General features: G+C 38.7%; 1 protein-coding gene across 1 annotated transcript in view; it reads left to right on the forward strand.

Annotated features, from left to right (window-relative positions):
- The window catches only part of PDZRN4 (PDZ domain containing ring finger 4), a 246,561-nt gene that overhangs the window by 194,960 nt on the left and 32,069 nt on the right, over positions 1-19,532 (forward strand). The window contains exons 4-5 of the mRNA XM_021384956.1: positions 8,460-8,713; positions 9,870-9,972. Coding sequence (XP_021240631.1) covers positions 8,460-8,713; positions 9,870-9,972 — 357 coding nt within the window. The remainder of the gene's footprint in view (positions 1-8,459; positions 8,714-9,869; positions 9,973-19,532) is intronic.

Below are 19,532 nucleotides of genomic sequence, written 5' to 3' on the forward strand. Positions count from 1 at the left end.
TAATATCATCAGAAAAACTGTTTGTCAATATTAAAAGCAATTTACATAGTGAATACACTCCAGCCTTGTTACATCACCATCTGGGTTAGCTGAGGTTTTGGAGTCGTACTGGGCAGTGCTGGTGAAGGCAAACCTCACAAGTGCTGGAACTGCCCAGCTGTCACAGTGGGTTGGTGACAAACATTAGTGCTCCCAGCCTGCTGGAAGGAGCCAAGCTCAGAGGCAGACAGCAGGAGAGGTGTTCAGGAGAGAAAGGGTGGAATTAAGGCAGGAGAGAACGGAAATCCTGGGAACAAAAATGAGGTCTGCAACGAAAGACAAGGGGCAGAGTGAGAAGAGCAGAAAGCCAAAGAGAGAAGAGAGATGAGGAGAACAAGACTGAGAATACCATCTGGAAGAGACAAGAAGGATGTCCATAGAGACCAGTAACACCTCTACTGGATGTATGGAGGGAGTCAAAAAAGAGGAATAATGGCTGCTCACAAATTCATGTCTTCCAGCACTTGCCTCTGAGTAGCTCACCATGAAACTAATTCACTGATTCTTGCACTTAATTTGGCATTTTCAATTCACACACAGGCCAAGATAACTGCAGATGAGTCTGCTTGCTGTTTTGTAACTCAGGTGAACCTTTTCTGAGCAGTCCCTGTGTTCAAGACTAAAGGAGCTGAAAGAACTGTGACACTTGCATTGCTCTAACATGTAGTGAGTAGATGGAATATTCTTATTATCCTGTTACACAGACTATCAAGGTATCATGCTATGAACTACAGGAACTGAGATCCCATTTTGGGCACATTTTAGCACTGCTAACTCAGTAGTGCTTTCAAACAGCATGTAGTGGACATAGTTTTCCTGGTGGTGCTAATGCAGCATTGTAGCATCCAAGTGTTTTTCTGAAATATACTTCAAGGTGAAGATCCAGAGCCACAAAGAAACTTCAGACATGGAAACGTTGAGTGTCTCTTTTTGGCTGTCTTTTCCTAGGGTAGATATTTTGCCCGATTTTCTACACACTATCAGAGTAGAATTAGGTGTTCATATACAGTTATGGTTATGGTTATACTTAACCCAGACAGGTGGAAGCAGACATGCATCTAAAATACCATCATCTTCTTATGCTTGGTACCTTAAATGCAAGTAAGAATAAATTTGTTATTCAGAACATCAAAATTCCTCATAAAGAAGGGGGGAAGAAGGGCTTTGTGATTTCTTTGCTTCTCATGGATTTGATTTTCCATTCACAAAAGAATGGGGTTCTGCAACCAAAGTTTTGGGAAACACTCGTTGCAATGAGTTTTGTTTTAGATAGAGATGACTGGGTAGAGAAGGTAACATCATGGAGAATTAGATATTAAGCTCAAGTTTGTATTTTATGGAGGGGCAAAATTGCTCAAGCACTTCTGTGTTACTTACCATGCTCACTAGTTTGCTCTGTTTTACTGCAGTTGTGATAGGAATTATTTCTCCATTCCCAGAACATCTACCTGAGGCATTATTTCCAATGCAGTTTAAAAGTCTTTTGAGTTTCCAAGGGTAGCTTGTTGTACAGTACTTTCAGACAGTGTCCAGCTCTTTGCTAGGGTCTTTTGGGGATGCATCACGCCCTTCACAGAGAGGAGCTGCAGCTGTCAGACCTACTCACAGATCACAGTGGACAACTGAACAAAGAGAAGCATAGTCTTGAGGTCAACTGAAAGAAGAGTGCTTCCTTCTGACAGCTGCTGTTTAGGTACTCAAAATCACTAGGAAGTCCCTGGGAAGTGTCTCTCTAGAAAGAAGCTTTACAAAGTGGAAACAGGCATATTTCTGTTCTTTACAATCTTTTGTAACACTTATATTTTCTTGCTTTGCTTAAATCTTAGGCACAGGCTTTTCAGATACAGTAGGTATTTGCTAAATATTGGGAAATTGAACTAATGCTGGTTACACATAGGAAAATGCACAGGAGGCTGCAGTATTGACCATTTCCTTAGTCTGTTCAGTGATGTTGAACCAGCTACACAAAGTAGCAAACAGTACAAGCCTAAGCTGTACAGGAAATAGGAAAGTAGTTCTTATTACAAGAACTCAGCCTTTGGAAAAACAGCCTGAGGAAAAACAGCCGGAGCCTGTGTATTCAGCCAACTCAAACCATTCTGTGATTCTGTGATTGTGTTGCTTTCAGAAGGGCTGACATGATTGGGCGATTAGGGCAACAAAGGATCAAATGGGAACAAACATCACTTAACTCATCTGGCTGAGGAAGAGGAAATGTCATTAACCATAATAATAAAAGTTGTCCCTTCACTGAACTTGCCTGAACCCCGATTGAGATAGTGGTATTGGATAATGACTGTATTTGCTACCTTTGAGATTAACTTGCTCAAGAAACGCAGCTCAGTACTGAACTATAACCTAAAAGGTCAGTGTGCTGAATGCCATTTCTGTAGATGAACTTATCACATCTGTGTTAGCGGAAGAGTTGCTGTGTCTTCTCCAGCCCATGTATCACGGGTAGCTCACATGTTCTTTGCCCCCCTCTCTTGCCTGGAGAGCCTCATACCTGGCAGCCTTTAGTGTTGGAAGCTTTCTAAAATGCCTGTACATAACAAAACCTTTATGTCTGGGAGAAAGGTGGTATCTTTTTCATCTTTTTCTTTGGCTTGTTCTTGTAGTTAGGGAGGGCTCAAATTCTTGTCCTAAAAAAGGACTGATCAAACTGTGACACAGTGCTCGATCTTTTTTGCCAGTTTTCTATCCAAGGATGCACTCTGGGATTTGGTTGCCTGGGTGTATTTTAGGGGTATAGATTGGAGGTGAAGAGACTGCTGTGATGAGAGCAGATTTAACACCTGTCAGGTCAGAGGCATCTTTTGCATGAATGTTGAAATCTCCCAGGACAGTGAGCCTTGTGAACTCCATCATCACGTCAGACACCATCTCTGTCATTTCTCCAGGAAACCCTTGTGGCTGGACGTCTCTGGTCTAGCAGAATGCTCAGGTTATTCTTCCTTTGCCCTTACTGATTAACAGGAGGTCTCCAAGGATTTTACTTCAGAAGAACCAATCTTAAATTTTAAGTTGCATATGCCAGCTATTTGCTGAAGAGAGGAGGTTATCTCATAAGCTGCTACTGTAATACCTTTTGTGATGGTTGCATTTGTGTGATTACAAATCTTTTTCACTTTTTTCCTTCTTTCTCTTTTTTCTTTTCATACACAGTAGGAAGTATAGACTACAAGAAACATCAGTATTTCTGGCTCTTCATTCAAAAATTCTGGCCAGTGTTAATAGAAATTATCAACAGCAGAAAAACATTTAAAAATGGGGGTATTTCATTTCTCAACCAGAAGTATTTTAACCTTGGAAGCAGTCTTTGTTGAAGGACTGTTATAGTACTATTTCTCTTTTATAGCACAAAGTGCAAGAATAACCTAACAACCATCTGCTGATGTTTTCTACAATTCAGTATTTTGTTATTTACTCCAGTCCCTCCGTCCTTCTCTGCTGTCCACCTCTGCATGTGTGGGAATAAACCTATGTGCAGTGGTGCTGGCATTAGAAATGGAGGTTGGCCAATGTCAGTTGATTTGTGCATGAAAAACAAAGCCTGATTGCTTGTTTATTTTCTGATGCTGTTGAAGCTTTGCATGTGGCTGGATTTAGAGCAAGGGAATGGCCAGGATCCAGGCAGTAGCCACCAGTCGCTCTGGGGAAGATGTTGACAAGTGGCCCAGACTTCGCAGTGTGTCCAAAAAGGGGGGAGAGTGTTCATTAAACAGAAGCTTAATCAAACAGGGCAGGAGGATGGTTTACATGAGAAAAGATATATTCTTTACTTAACATTCACAACTTGCTTGTGGATTAATTAGCCCATCTGCTACAACAAATGTATTCCCATGTCTTTGTGTTGACTGTTAAAAGTGACTGATTTCTCTATCCACTCAAAATAGTACCCTAGATTCCACTGAAAGTAACCTTTGTGAGGGAAGGAATTTATTTAATCGTCCACTAAGAACCTGTAAGTGGCTTCCTGTAAATAAGTGCTCAGCTGTCTACACCTCCCAGGGCAACTATATGTGATTGTTAAGTTAGGAGATGGTGCAGGAGGCAGACAAACCTTAAAGGAGCTAAGTGAAGAGAGCTTCCAGCCCCATCTGTAGTATTGGCTTTGGGTTTTAAAATAAATTCACTCTTCGCAGCCCCAAGTGGGCAGGACAGCTGCCAGCATAGAGTAATTCAGCTATAGATTTTCTTCTGAGAAAGACAGCGTTCATAAATTAGGTGACCTTTATGCAGATTGACAAAGTATGTTGATGAACTTCAAGTGACAATTTAAACAAGTATTAGGTGTCCAAAGTGTATAAGAAACTAATATAAAAAATGGAATGCTTTCCAATTCTTTAAATTAAACAGACATTTAAATGAAAATAGAGGTCAGCCATATGTTGCCAGGATAAATGAAAATGTGTATCTTTTGTGATTTTTCACATTTATGTGATTTTAAAATATTAATATACTTTGGAAATAGAATTTGCATGTAAATGGCATTATCATGAATTTATATCTGTTTCCTCAGACTAAGGGGTAGGTGTTGACTGATATCAATTACAGAGCTTCTGATATTCCAAAATAATCTAATATATATTTTGTATGCTATCCAGATATCTTTTTTTCTTTGCTGATGCTGATCTGTGATAAAATGGTAAGCTTCTGCCAAAAATCACCACATAATTCAGGTGGGATACAGCAGAATTGTGTCCTTATTACTGGAGCAGGAAAAGAAAATGCTATGCTTTTTTTTCCCTCAAACACTCCTTATTAGGAGAAACACTGTAGCTCTTACCAGAAAGTTTTAAAAAGTATTTAAAGGGTTTGGGAAGATGGGAAAGTAATTTTTATGTTCCTAGGGCCTTAGGAATTAGAGTTATTCAGAAAGCCTGTAGGACAATCTTTTTACAAAAGCTGCCAAAACTGTGAAAACTGTGGAAAATTGTTCTTTGATAGGATCTGAGTTAGAAGCAAGAATGAATCCGAGGAGAGGCTGGAACTGAAGAGTGACTGGAAGACCCAGACTTGAAGCTTTATCTCTAATTGCCTCTATTAGACATGGCTGAATCTGAACGCCCTGGCAGTGTAACTTGCGCTATCAGAGAGGGTTTGCAGAAGCTGAATCCTTGGGGAAATTTCTTTGATTTTCTCATAACATAACTTATTTTTCAAGCATGCTGTCACTGCCTCTTGTATATCACTGATATTTCTGCATGTAACTTAGTTTAACATAACCAAAGGTTGTAATTTGATGAATTATAATTTGAAAGATAAAATCTTAACATTTTCTGGCTTCAGTCCTTAGAGAAATAGTATGGAGGTCGCTCTGAAAGTAATGCCTCCTATTTATTTCCATGGAAACTGCAACAGATGCAAAAAGCACAATAACACTGTTTGATAGAGCAAATTCTTACCTACAAAACATTTATTTTTTAACATAGTCACCACCATTAGTTATACATTTTTGCCAGTGATGAACAAAAGCCTGCATGCTGCACTCATAAAAATCTGCACCAGTAGAGCTGACCCATTTTTTCACAGCAGTTGTGACAGCGTCGTTGCTAGGAAAATGTTGCCCACACAGTCCATCTTTCATTGACCCAAATAGATGGGAGTCAGAAGGCACCAAATCTAGACAATATGCTAGGGTGTGATAGGACAGTCCAGCAAACTTTGGCAATGTGCTCCACCGTCTTCAACTTGGTATGGGGTCTGGCGTTATCTTGTTGTAAGAAGAAGGCTATCTTATCCTCTGGTCTGACTCTAGAAGTTCAAACCTTCAGTTTAGTCAGTGCTGTGATGTAGCAGTCACAGTTGATGGTTTGTCCAGGTTCCAGGAAACTCAGAAGCATCACTCCTCTCTTATCCCGAAGGACAGTGCACATCACAAAACCTGCTGAGGGCTGTGTCTTGTGCTTTTTCTTCGATGGGGAATTCACATATCACCTCTCCATGGACTGCTGTTTTGACTCTGGCTCATAGTGGTGACACCACGTCTCATCACCAGGACACTCACCTTCAGCCTCATATTAGTTCAGTAAGTCCTGACAAACTTGCATACAGTGTTTTTTCTTTTCCTCTGAGAGCATTCGTGGGACCCACCTGGCACAAACGTTGCAATATTCTAACGTTGACACCATACTTTCCAGTGGCACTGAAGCCAAAATTCAGCTCCATACACAGTTCCATGGTCATAATCCACTGATACACATGGATGAACTGATTGAGATGCTCTTCATTTTGTAGTGTGACAGTTGTGTACGGCTGTCTGGAACATGGCTTGTTTTTCATGTCACTGTCGCCACTGCTGAAACGCACCACCTCGCTGTGCTCACATCCACTGCTTGGTTTCCATAAATGTTCAAGAAGCCTCAGTGAATGTCATCGGGTGCCATTTTTTCCGCATGTAGCAATTCAGTGACACACCTTTGCTCCATACACATGTCCATGTCAGACGCCATTTTGTCAGACTGCCCCTCTGCTGCCATCTGTCGCACAGCAACAGAATGTATTGGAATACTGGTGGGAGGGTTCCACTTCTGTTGCCATATCACCAACATCCATCTCTGACATTGTGGGCCAACATGATAAAGTAGGATTTTCTTTCAGAGCAGCCCTCACACATATTCATTAGTCAGGTGATTAAGCTAGCTGCAGTTCATATTATTTTATCACAGTCTACGTTACATTGTATAGTACTTCTGGGGCTCCCAGGCATTCAGCACAATGAGTTTTGAGGGTTCTTAGGTAAAGAAATCTATTCAGGACATTTCTAATCTGCTTATGACTACATACAGTATTGGATCTTTGCATTGGTGACCACACTACAGTATGGTTATTTCACTTGTTCAATGCTTCCTTTGGAAGATGTGTCAAAGGAAGCTGGTTCTATATGAGAGAGCATGCACTCTGGGAATGTATCAAGTTGGTATATATATAATGGTCAACTCTATTATAACCATCCACCTGAGTAGGTATAGTTACATGTGTTGCCTCAAATATGACATGTTTAATTGCAAATGCTTCTCCTGGCAGGCTTAAAACTGATACTTGCTGACTCTGGTGAGTGGGTCTTTCAAGTTTGCTGGTATTGTCCTTGTCTGCATGTCTTTCCTTTTTTTTTTTTTTTTTGACAAGTTCCAAGTATTTCTTTAAAGAAAGAGTGATGTGGCAAAGAAATTTTGTTTCCAGCAAAAGTCTCTTGTGGATTTTGACCCATGTCTAGGAAGGGCTTAGAGTTACTTCATTAAGAAGTTTTAGGGCTTCATAGTCTATACAACAAAGTACATTTGGGCATTAACTTGCAAGAGAATCCTATTTCTGACTTACTGTCAGTGCGGAGATTTTCATAGGGATATAAATTTAAATCAGTCTTTGGTACCATTCAGATATTCACATTTCCTTCTAGAAAATCATGCCTTTCTACCCCAGCACAGGATCATCTCATCTCCACAGTAACTCACAACAGTTTGATGCTGTGCAAACAGCAGTCCCATGGCTCTGAAAACAGTGCAGTGTGGTATTTTCTGTGTAACTTTCTGTGATGTTGCACTGTCCTTTAGGGCTTAGATACTGGCTGCTGTTGGCAAATTAGTCATTGCATTTTGTAGTGGGATGATACTTGGCAAGTTTTCCCAAGTGTTAAACTTGAGTTCATGTGAATTCTGCACCCAGTCTTGCAGTTACCTTTTTTAATATCAAAAGACCCCACCTGGACTTGGAGGAATTTGCTACTTCACTTGCAGCAGAAAGAAACCTTACTACACAGTCTTTTATTTTTCCCAAGCTGTGCTGCATTTGCAGCACAATTTTCTGTTTTATTGGTTGTCTGTTTGTAGCAAATAAATTCTTCAGTTTGTTTGCCTTAGATTTCTCTTTCCTTAAAATAGCAGCAGCTGACTGTCAGTCAAATCCTCCTATTTTTGGCCTTAATGATTGTATGAATGCGATAGCTGATAAGTGGCAAAACATTGAAAGTTGGCCTTGTTTCTTTTTAGATATCCAAGATGCGTTTATTGACATCTGCATTAAGAACAATACCATGCCAGAAATCCCTTATTACGGTTGCATGCCATAGAAAATGTTGAAATTGAAAATTAAAGACACCCCTCCTTCTTCATTTGTACTTTATGAGGGAAATAAAATAAAATGAGAGAGCGAAGTTGAAATGTTTCTTTGCTGTTTTGAGATTCCATTGGGACAGTTATGTTCAAATCATTTCTAATTTCTAGCGTAGATTAAAGAATTTATTTCTCCTCAGCCTTATCTCCTCTCTTGCATGAATACCAAAATAAGGTCCAGTCAGTGTCAGCAGATGACTTGATGTGTTGCTCAAGTAATTATTCCCCCTATATTTTACACCCGCATTTTTATTCTGTCATTTCTCTTGTTAGTCATCTTTGGTATATTTTTCTGTTTTTTTCTAGGTCAATGGGAAGGACCTCTCCAAGGCCACTCATGAAGAGGCAGTGGAAGCTTTTCGCAATGCTAAGGAGCCAATTGTAGTTCAGGTTTTACGAAGAGCCCCAATTAGCAAAGCTCATGGTAGCTCTCAGGATGTACGGCTTGTGGATGCCTGCACTCAGACTGACATCACTTTCGAGCACATTATGGCTCTGGCCAAACTAAGGCCTTCCACACCTCCGGTTCCTGACATCTGTCCTTTTCTGCTTTCAGACAGGTATGGCTTATCTTCATCTGTAGTTTTCAAGTGTTATTGAGGCATTACAATTGCTTTTAGTTTTTTCTTGTGGAAGTCTCAGGAACAGTTTAAATAAATTATAGATGTTGCTGGTAATTGCTGCCCCATTCAGACTTTACTGATGATTTCCCTCAACTTACGGGTTAGACCACAGGAAGGAATATTGCTCTTCCTTACTTTTGTGCTCATGCACATTGTTCATCTAAACCTTAAGCTATGATCAAGAAGAAAAACAATTCCGTGTTCCAAAGTACTGAAAAGGCTTATAAAGCACATAAAGAGATGTTTTGTTACTTTCTGTTCTCTCAAACTTCTTAAAAAAAATGGGAAAATATTTTATTTTATTCTGTTAAAGGTCCCCATACCTAAGGCAAAAGAATTCCAAAGATGTGGAGATGGAAAGTATAATTTCACCTTTCGTATATTAAGTGATGTGAATTAAATTACTCCTTAGTTAACATCTTCTGAAATGGAATTGAATGCAAATATCAGTTAAAAAAATAGATTTGAGGTTGATCCATACATGGGATTCAAGGCTGTACCTAAGTGCATGTTGTGAAGACCTCATTCTTTGTGTCTCAAACTCATGCAACCATTCAGTTTACCAGCATTTTAAAATGTGCAGTTATTTAAGTGCACTTCATCACCCTCCTATCACTTTAACAAAACCAGATAATGCAGAGCATTTAATGCAAGCACTTGAACAGCTTTGAGCCTGATGTGGGTTGTAGATTAAAGATGTTCATGTTTTTATAACGAGATAATTGATAAGTTGGCACTGATCATGATGCAGCATATGAATGTGTAGTTAGGTACATTTATGAGCAAAAGGAATTCCAAATGTTCATAATTAAGTAGTTTGGCCCCAAAAAGACCCTGTTAAGAAATCACCCTTTGCAAATCTAGCAAAAGATGAACGCAGCAAAATGAACTAGTCTAGAATCTGAGCTTTTGAAAAGAAAACTGCCCTTGCTACTTCCAGGTGCTATTTCATCCAAGCTGTCAGGCAACTGAGAGTAATATTCCAGAGATAAGAAAAATACAGAGCAGAGGTTTTGTGTGATTTTTTAAAAATCATTTTTAATTTACAGAATGAATTTTCTACTGTTTTTTTGTATTGCTTTGTTCTGCATAGCTGCCATTCTCTTCAGCCAGTGGAGCATGAATTTTATGAAGGTAATGAGTATCTTTCCAGCCTGCCTGCTGATGCAGATAGAGCAGAGGACTTTGAGTATGAGGTAAGATCAATGGTGCACTGCAGCCTCTCTGCTATTACAGATATGGTATTTGCACAGGTGATAGCAGGCTCCTCTGGGGGGTGAGGGAAGAAAAAAGAATGAAAATATTTTTTAAAAAACATTAATACTGGAAAGTGTTCTTCTTTGTACCTGTGTAATTTCACAAGTAGTTAGCTTACGCTTGTGAAATGCGGAAGTGGAATTCTGCACTGGGTGTCACCAAACAAGATTGGAATGCTTATTAAGCATATTCCCTCTTGGTGCTGTCAAGACTGTAACTCAACTGCATTCTTTTTGCAATTTTAGCACTTTGAAGGAAAAAAATTCAAAATTAAAAATGGTAGCTGGAAGCTTACTTGGGTTTTTTTTTTTCTCTCTAATTTTAAGAATTAATTGGCCTTTTTACTAATGCCTTAGGGATCAGTCTTGCAGATACTTGGGCGTGTGCTTGAGCATTTGAAAGATCAGGTTACAACTTTGAAAACGAATATAATTTCTGTTATTTGCTCTTTGAATTTGACATTATAAGTATTGCAATTACAAGAAATTGTGCTGTGTACCACAAATCTCTCTTTGCTTTTAATGCATCGTATTCTCTAGTGGCAAGGGTGGACGTCTTTCTGAATTGCTGGAAAATCATTTTGTGTAGCTTCCCCACATGATAACATGATTGTTGTTGTTGCTCTTCATTAGATTTTCATTTCAATACCTGAATAGTATTCTTGTCTGCCAGTCATTGGATTTTTGTGTTTTCTGCTACATTTCAGGAAGAAAATATTTGTAGAAGCAGGCATAAGAAGCAGATGGTTCTTTTTATTATTAAACAGTGCTGAGTCTTTGGATAAGTTCATGTTGCTGTATTTTAAACAAGAGTGATTATAAATAATTAAATACCTGTAATACAAGACTTAAAACACCCTATCTTTCTGTTTGCAGTACCTTAATAAATGTTTTTAAAGGTTTCACATAAACTATTTGACATTTAGAAATGAAATGAATGGCAAAAGCTTCGGCAAATATGCCGTGTCTTCACTTTTATCTCATCTTTAGCAGCTAGAATGCTCTATTGCGTGTTCGTCCTGTTCTTTTCTTCTAGGAGCTTGGGGAATCCAAGTTCTTCCCCAGGAAGTAGAAAAATCAAATAACATCTGCTTAGTGAATCTCAGTCAGAACAAGCAAACTTTTATTTGAACTTCTCAAAAAATCATTGCTAGGGATTAGTGAAATCATTATTTCTTCCCAGTTGAGTTTTGGTGTGATATCTCACAGCACAAGAATCTCAGAGCTTACGTTCTGCTTCAGCTCCTCAGGTGTAATACAATATTAAGTTTCTGTGACAAGAGTATTTGTTTACAGTGCTTCTTCCTTGAACACAGTAAAAGCTATTTTTCTAGTAATATTTAAATAAACTAGTAATGAAAACATCTAGAAGGAATAAATTCTAAAAAGATAGATTTTATATGAAAATATTATTTCACTAGAATATCAGCTACATATTAAAATAGTAATAGATTTCAAATCTGCATAGGGTCTACCTAGTGTAATCAAGACCTCTTTATGGCCATTATTAATCCCTAATAATAGTTGGCACAAGTATTATGATAGTGGCAAATGCTTGAGCAGCTTCTCAGTTGCCTGTAATCACTGCTAATCATACCATCATAGTCATTAATTTGCTGTCAGCTGTGATTCAGTGGCCCAAGGCAAACGCACTGAGTGATTGAAATTGTGTTTCATGTGAAATTCAAATAGGAAATGAACTGTCTGTTCTCCTTTCAGGAGAAGAATCCATTCTAAATTGGAAAGGTTTGAAGGAGATGTATCTTGGAACCTTTTACTAGAGCTCCAAATGTGAAAAACTTTCCTAAAATTTAAACCTCTATGGTAATATTATGATTTAGGTCACACATTGGTTGTATTACCTGTCATTTAATATCCTTGTAAGAAGTTATTAAGCTTCCTTGGTGTAACTAGATAGCCCAGAGATATACATCTCTTTCCAAAAATAGGTCTCATGAAGGACTGAGTCAAAATGGATTTACTAGTTGCTGTGATGGATCCAGGGGAAAAGCAGCAGGGCATTAACTTTCCTTCTTTGTAAGACCTTTCTGGTGTGAACCTCAGCTAATCACATAAAGCAAAATGAACTACCTGGTTAGCATTGCCATTGCAGTAAAAGGATACAGGTAAGCAGCTCACAGTTCTCCATGTCAAACCAAAGAATTTAAAAATTAATTTTGGAGTCAAACGTGGAGATTTCAGAAAGGTTTTGAAACAAGGTAATAAGCAGAAAGAGTACTAATGACTGATAATTTCCTAGAAATTTTCCTAGAAATGGTTTTCAGGTGAAAAGTCCCTCTGTTTTGAGATGACAAATACAAAGTATGCAGACAAATCAGGAAGTGAAGAACTGAGATGACTATCAACTGAGATGCTGTAAACAAGAATGTTTTCCAAGAAAGGCAATGTCCTGCAAAGCTTTGATCAACTTGCAGCTGGCATACAGATAAGTGCTGGAGTTTACCTGAGTTATCACCATAAAAAGAAAACGAGGATCACATCGGATAGCCAGCACTGGGGATATGGACTTGCACTTGCCAGTAGATGTTGTAGGATTAGACACTTGCAAGATTCCATTTGTACACTAGAAAAAATAATAATAATGGTTTGAGCTCAGTTTGCCACAGCTCAATAAACTCAAGTGCAAGCCAATTGTCTTGGAAGGGTGAACTCCCCGGGAGGCTCATTAGGCTCCATTCAGCACCATACTTTAAACAAACAGCTGGAAAGATGACAAAGCTGGAGGATTGCTGAGAGCCAGCTCAAGTGTCCTTATGTGTCTCCTGCAAAGCTTGTCCTAAAATGAATTTGAATTGTTGATTTATATTGAGACAGGTCAGAGCCAACAACAGTCTGTGTTGACAGAGAGATCAAAAGATTTGTGTTTCTGGCATACCCAGATACCCATGAGGACTTTTAAGATAAAGTAGGAACTGACCAATTTGTAAATGCTCAGTTGGACTTGCAGTCAAGATGACTGAAAGAGGGCCAAATATTTTCAAGGATGAACCCAGCTCCTCTCTGGCTATGAATTGTGCTGCTGGATTTACCTCATGTGATACTAGAGTATGCATCACACTGTCTACTACCAATGAGGTAAAAGGACTAAAACCATCATAGCCTCCAGTAATTCTGTGTTAAATATAGCTCTAAAATTTGTGCTAAAGATTTGCCCTTGTAAGAATAGCAGAAGATACTGGTTCTAGAGAGAAGTAAATAAGAATCACAGAATTACAGAATTGTAGGGGCTGGAAGGGACCTCTAGAGATCATCGAGTCCGAGCCCCCTGCAAAGCAGGCTCCCTACAGCAGTTTGCACAGGTAGGTGTCCAGGTGGGTCTTGAACGTCTCCAGAGAAGGTGACTCCACAACCTCTCTGGGCAGCCTGTTCCAGTGCTCCATCACCCTCACTGTGAAGAAGTTCTTACACACATTTGCGTGTGGCAAGGGGCCTTTCCCCTTGTCCTATTGCCACGCACCACTGAAAAGAGTCTGGCCTCGTCCCTTTGCCTCCCACAGCTTAGGTATTTATAAACATTAATCAGATCCCCTCTGAGTCCTCTTTTCTGAAGGCTGAAAAGACCCAGGTCGCTTTGCTAATAACACTTTTGAACCTGCTATCAAAGAGAGAGAAGCATCATATAATTGGTCAGGAACATTTGTAGTAATACAGAAGTTAAGGGAACGAAATCAGTTACATAGTGGAACAGTAAAATAAATTGGACCAAAAAAAAAAGAATGTTGTAAAGACAAAGCTGGACAAAAGAGCACATCGCTAGTGTCTGGTCCTACATATTCAGTCTGAGATGATTGCTTCTCAAAAAGAGGGACAGCAGAAAATAAAATGTTACAAGCAGGCACAAGCAGATAGTATGGTTTAGTCAACAGTTCCTTATCCTAGGGCAGAAACCTTAATAACATCTATATACTGAAGTACCCAGTACTGAAGTGAAAGTGGGAAGTCACTGTTTTTTTCCATAAGAGATGATATCATGGAAATTACAGCTCCTAAAATCTTGTGCATCTGAGGTAAGAAAAGATTCTTTTTTTTTTTTTTTCTAGCTGGATGCCAGGATTAGCATTTTCAGAATGAAAAATGCAGAATGGCAACCATTATGTCAGCCTGTCTGTGTCCAGTGGCTCCTGTTTTAATGTATGCAAATGCACATGCTGACAGGTTGAGGCAATAGTAATTGTATTACCTGGAAGAATTTGCCAAAGGTTGAGTTGACCCTATATGAAATTATGGGGATGCTCTTGATGCTTTTCACTTCACATGTTAGAAACATTTGAGCTTCTCTATTTTGTTAGGAAGAATTGATGAGTTTTGCTCCAGAAGTTAGTGCATGTCACTAAAGGAACAGACCAGCATGCAAGACACACAAGTAAAATTTTTCTTTGCAAGCTTTTAAGAAGCTTTTTATGAATAAATAATAAAAGAGTCAGAGGTCCCGCCAGAAATGGCAGCCATGGGAGAGCATAGTAATATTATATTGAGAAAAAGCCATGTGAGAACACCTGCCATTTTGATCCCTTCTACGCTCTGAAAAACAGAACTTCTGAAAATAAGAAAATTCATATGAAAGATTCTTGATTTCTTCAGCAGTGTATCCTCGTAAGAAGAACAACCCATAGGTTAATGTCATTGCAAAACTGAGTAGTCTTAGGTTCATTTTCTACTTGGTAGTTGCAAGGGACAGATTTTTAGTCAGGATAAGGAAATATGTGTGTGTATGCACATTGAATATAAGTGCTAATTTATGGTTCTGCACAGCCGTTCATTTAAACGTGTTGATAAGTATTTGCACTTATAAATCTGCTAACTGTAAATGTGGATTAGCCCTTTAAGTATATCACTGGCCTGATCCAAATGCAATGAAATTGCTAAGGTTTCCTATTGACCTGAGCATTTCTGGATCACATGCCAATGTCTGTTTTCACAAATAACTAAATAAGGTTTTCACAAATAACTAAACAAGGAAGAGAGAGCAGCAAGAAAATTAAAGGAACTGGCCTCAAAAAAGGTTCTGTGTAGAACTCTTCTCACCAAACCCCTTAAAACTCCCATAGCGGGGAGAATTTTATCCTGTGTCTTCATTTATTTTACCATAACTGATGCAGTGGAGAGGTAAAGCTTTGGCTTGCTGTTCCAAGTAACACTCCTGAGTGTTGCTTCTGTATGAGGGAAGATTGCTCTGTCAGGTGCAAATGCGAATGTTCCATTTCTGCGGCATGATATTTTGGAAGTGGTTGGTTGTATCAGAATCCTTTCTCTTCAGAACAAAAGGAGTAATTTTGTTCAGATTAGTAATCTGAGTGAGGTTGTTGATCCAGATAAGTCATGTGAATGCAGAAATACTTGTGGGTGGAGGCCCCTGGCTCTCTAGGTAGGGCCCTGCTGTGAAATATGGATGCAGGAGCCTTTCTGGAAGGCCTGTCGCTGCTGTAGAAGGATGAGAGAGACCTGTCTGACTTGCGAGTTTGTATTTAAGGTCTTTCCAGCACAGGGATTGTTTAACCAATAAACCAAAGGGATCTGTCTATCTTGTAAATATATATTTAGGGCCTTCTTAACATGAGGATTACTGAGTTGATAGTGTGTAACAGCTCCCTTCAGAGCTGTGATAGCCTGCCAACACCCCTTTGCGAACATTACGGGCACTTGTGGCGATGCAATTGGAGCTCCTGCTTCAATTGCTAGCACCTGAATAAACAGTATTTTATGGAAGTAGCGTCTGTGCACACACTGCCAGCCCTTCTGATAGCTAGTCAGGCTCTTTTGTTTTGTTACCTGATGAGTATTTCTGTACGTAGAAGCTAACCCAAAAGATGGAAGCGTAACCAGCAAAATGGAAAACATTCCTGAGATAAGAGCTTTCCAGAAATCCCTTATGTGTAGCATGGCATTTTTCTTTACATCTATTAAGTCATGTTTCTTTAATAATAGAAAGGGGTGAGAAAAAGAAAGAGAAGGTGAAATCCTGCTTCAGCAGGGATCACATGAGGCAAGTTCCAGCCATGTGCAGGTAGGATGGCAGTGAAGTGAATGAGCAGAACCACTCTAATACCTTTGTGACTTGCTATCAGATTGAGCTTTTTTCTATTTCCTGCTGGGATTAGATTCCTTTTTTTTCCTGAGCCTCTTAAAACTTGGGAGGAATCAGAAAGAGCCTTCAGTGAATAAAAGGCAGATTTCAAATTCAGCAAACAGCAGATATAATTGAAAGTAGAAGGCTTCAAGAAATACGATGTTATACAGGCAGAATCCTAATAGAGATGTTGCAATGTTGAAGAGCCAAAGTCGTGTACAAGGCTGTGCCTTTCCACTGAGGTCAGATCTGACTGGTGTAATAGGGAAAATGTGATAAGGCTTGCTGGTAAATATGGTGTAGATTTTAAATGGAAAAACGGGCACTGCTCACCACATGCCTGCTGCTATTGCAATGGTGGTGGGAAAGACTGATCTGACAAGTCAGAGTGGTCTTAGATAAACTGCAAGTTACTGTCCTACATCTATTTTCTGTCTAGCATTTCATAATTGCCTTAAAGTTACTGCTGAATAGTGGGTGTTCCACAGTGTAAAGACATTATATGATTGCTGTTCAGGCGTTTCAAAGTAATTTTTCATGTTAATTAACACCTGTTAAGGAGCATTGTGAAGGAGGTGAACACATATGCATGTGCTTGTGATCCAGAGAATCACAGAAATACAGACAAAACTACAGGCTATCTTTTTAATTCATTAATTGGGAAGCCTGCAAGGAAGTCTCTTTGACTAGTAAATAGACTATTAGAGTTGTTTCAGCTGGGCCTGTGAAAAAATTGCAGTAGTCAGGGCTTTTAAAAGCATTCCTCAAGATTTTTTCATTTTAACTCAGAAGTAATTCTGAGCTATTAATACCCAGTGTGTGGTTCATCTGACTGTCACTGTGGACTATTACATTGGAAAGGTGACGTTTAAAGTGGAGAGGTGACATTGGTACTTTTTTTTCCTGTAAATCTTTGAATAGCACTGTGTAATAAATAAAATAAGACCCTTTTAGCATGCACTTGGCATACTACAGCACAAGATCACAGATTTCACTGATATATTTATTTTCAAGACCCCTGGGGATTTAAGTTACCATAATCTACTCATAAACAATAATAAATATGTAATTTCTCCCTAACTGTGACCAATTGTATGCTGTAAATGAGCAAAATATCAGTAAAAAAAAAGGGAGCGCTTCTTTACTTTTAGTTTTGTGGTCAATTTTCAAGTATAAATTAATTAAACTTAACACCACTCCTTTGGGGTACTTCAGTACTGCTATATCCTGCATTGCCACAGGAATTCACAAGCAGGTGAACTAAGGATGGTCTGAGTCAGTTTTACTGCCAAGTCAGTCAGTGGCAGAACTGGCAGTTAAAATACAGCAGCCTTTATTTATAATGATGGTTTTTTGTTTTTGTTTTTGCCATAAAATCACTCTCCTTCCTTCTGCTCTTAGTCATTGGATCATTTAGATGGAAGAGAACATTGGGGTAATTTTTGCCATAGCTGTTTGTTAATTTTCAGTATGTTACTGTATCTCATCACAGAAATCTGACATTCAAAGCAGATGAAGTTACTGTCATCTTGCCTCCCATTAAGTAATGAACATCCCAGTTTAGTGGCTTGAATTGTGTCCCCAGCTATAGAGCATCATGAGAGAATGGGGAGGAAAAGACACAAAACTGACATGGGCAAATTTATCAAAGTTATTACCATTTATTGTGTTTTAAAACAGGAGGAAAATATATCAAGTCAGTGATATTCATTTTGTTTCATGATTTCATAAAACAAACACAGCGTTAAGTCCTTACTTTACCTGAAAGCTAATAAAAATTCTTCCTTGCTGTCAGAGCTTATGTTTTCCCTAGAAAATGAAGAAAAGTGAGCTTAGTTCAGCAGCACTTTATTGTTGGGCAACATTGCAACATATGGCATGTGTTTTTCACTGACTGAAGGAAGAGGAAGGTGCTGGCATTATTTTCATATTTATGGAAATCTGTGAATTATAAATCTTATGTTTTGGATAAGTGCTTTGTTTAGACAGTTTTTATAGCGTTATACCACATACCTCCATATCTATTGTACAGTGAAAGTGTTTCTAAGGCTTTTATTAATGCTGTTTTTCATATGCCTCCTGCTTGCAAGTGTGTTCAGTATGCTTTGGAGTCATGGAATCTGGCTATCTAGACAAAGGACGGAAGAAAATAGTTTCTTTTGTATATTCCGTATAATGTCACATTTTTTAATCTTAGTATCTTAGGAAATTCATGAGCACAGGAAGCAAGGACCAAATCCCTCTAGCGAGATGGGAACCTTTTACAAGAAAATAGACTTTAAACAAGGTTTCAGTATTATGCACGCTGGGCCTTCAGAGGAGAAATCAAAAAAAACAGAAGAGGTCTTTTCTCTGGAAGTTTGCTTTTTTATTTAATGAGGCAGCTCTTCAAAGAGAATATGGTAGTCATTCCTGGAGGGCATGGACTGGTGAGTTAGAAATACAGGTGAGACTGTATTGTGCATCAAAAAAAGCAGATGATGGGTTTGCTTTGTATTTCATCTTGTGATTTGGTCAGTCTATGCAAGTATGTGTTTAGGGATGGAGGACATTTCTATGGGCAACAGAAGTCTGAACAGCTGAAACTCAGCATGGATATGGTGCCCATAGACCTAATTTTGATGCCAGGAAAAAGAAAATGAAAAGTCGGCACATATCACTTCGTGTGCTTGATTTATAGGCACATGTATGTGATTAAAATTTGCATATTTTAACTATCCATATTTTAATACGTATATAGTTGGAATTTTATCTTAGTGCTGTCTAAGAATTTCTAATTTTATAAGTTCAACATTAAATTTATCTTTTTTTAGTATTTAGCATTTATTGCGTTGGAAAGTTATAAACTGAATTACAGAAATGTGTATTTCTCATGACTGTCTTAAATTGAGAAATAACATTTTCAACTTGTTTTTAATTAGTATTCCAAAATAGCCTTCATACAGTTGTAGATCAGGGCTGCCCAAATGTGTGGAGTTGTAACTAGTTAGGAGTTCGAATCCACAGCTATGTGTTCTGCTGTCCAGATAAATGTTTGCAGCAGCAGATGTTGGCACATCTGTTATGCCTCCCCATTTCGATTGGCTGCCTGGGTGTTTAGAAAGTGCTGATGAGACAGATAAATCTTCTGACACGTTTCAGGCCCAAAACAAGCAGGCAGCGGTAATAATGATGTTTACAGAGCCAAGTGCTGGGCAGTCACATCTTGAAATACAACAAAAATAAAGTATGACTCTACCTGAAAACGTGAAAATTATTGTAAAAAGCTGACGCTAATTTTACCAAGCGATCCTGAGCTGATTTGAACTGCTGCTAGGACAACCCATAGGTCTCTGGACTTCGTGTAACTAAGGTTTGTTGACTAGAAAAAAGGCTCCAGCTGAAATTTAGAAAGAGCTCTGAGCTATTAAGT

Source organism: Numida meleagris, chromosome 1 (assembly GCF_002078875.1).
Source record: "Numida meleagris isolate 19003 breed g44 Domestic line chromosome 1, NumMel1.0, whole genome shotgun sequence".
NCBI lineage: Eukaryota > Metazoa > Chordata > Aves > Galliformes > Numididae > Numida > Numida meleagris.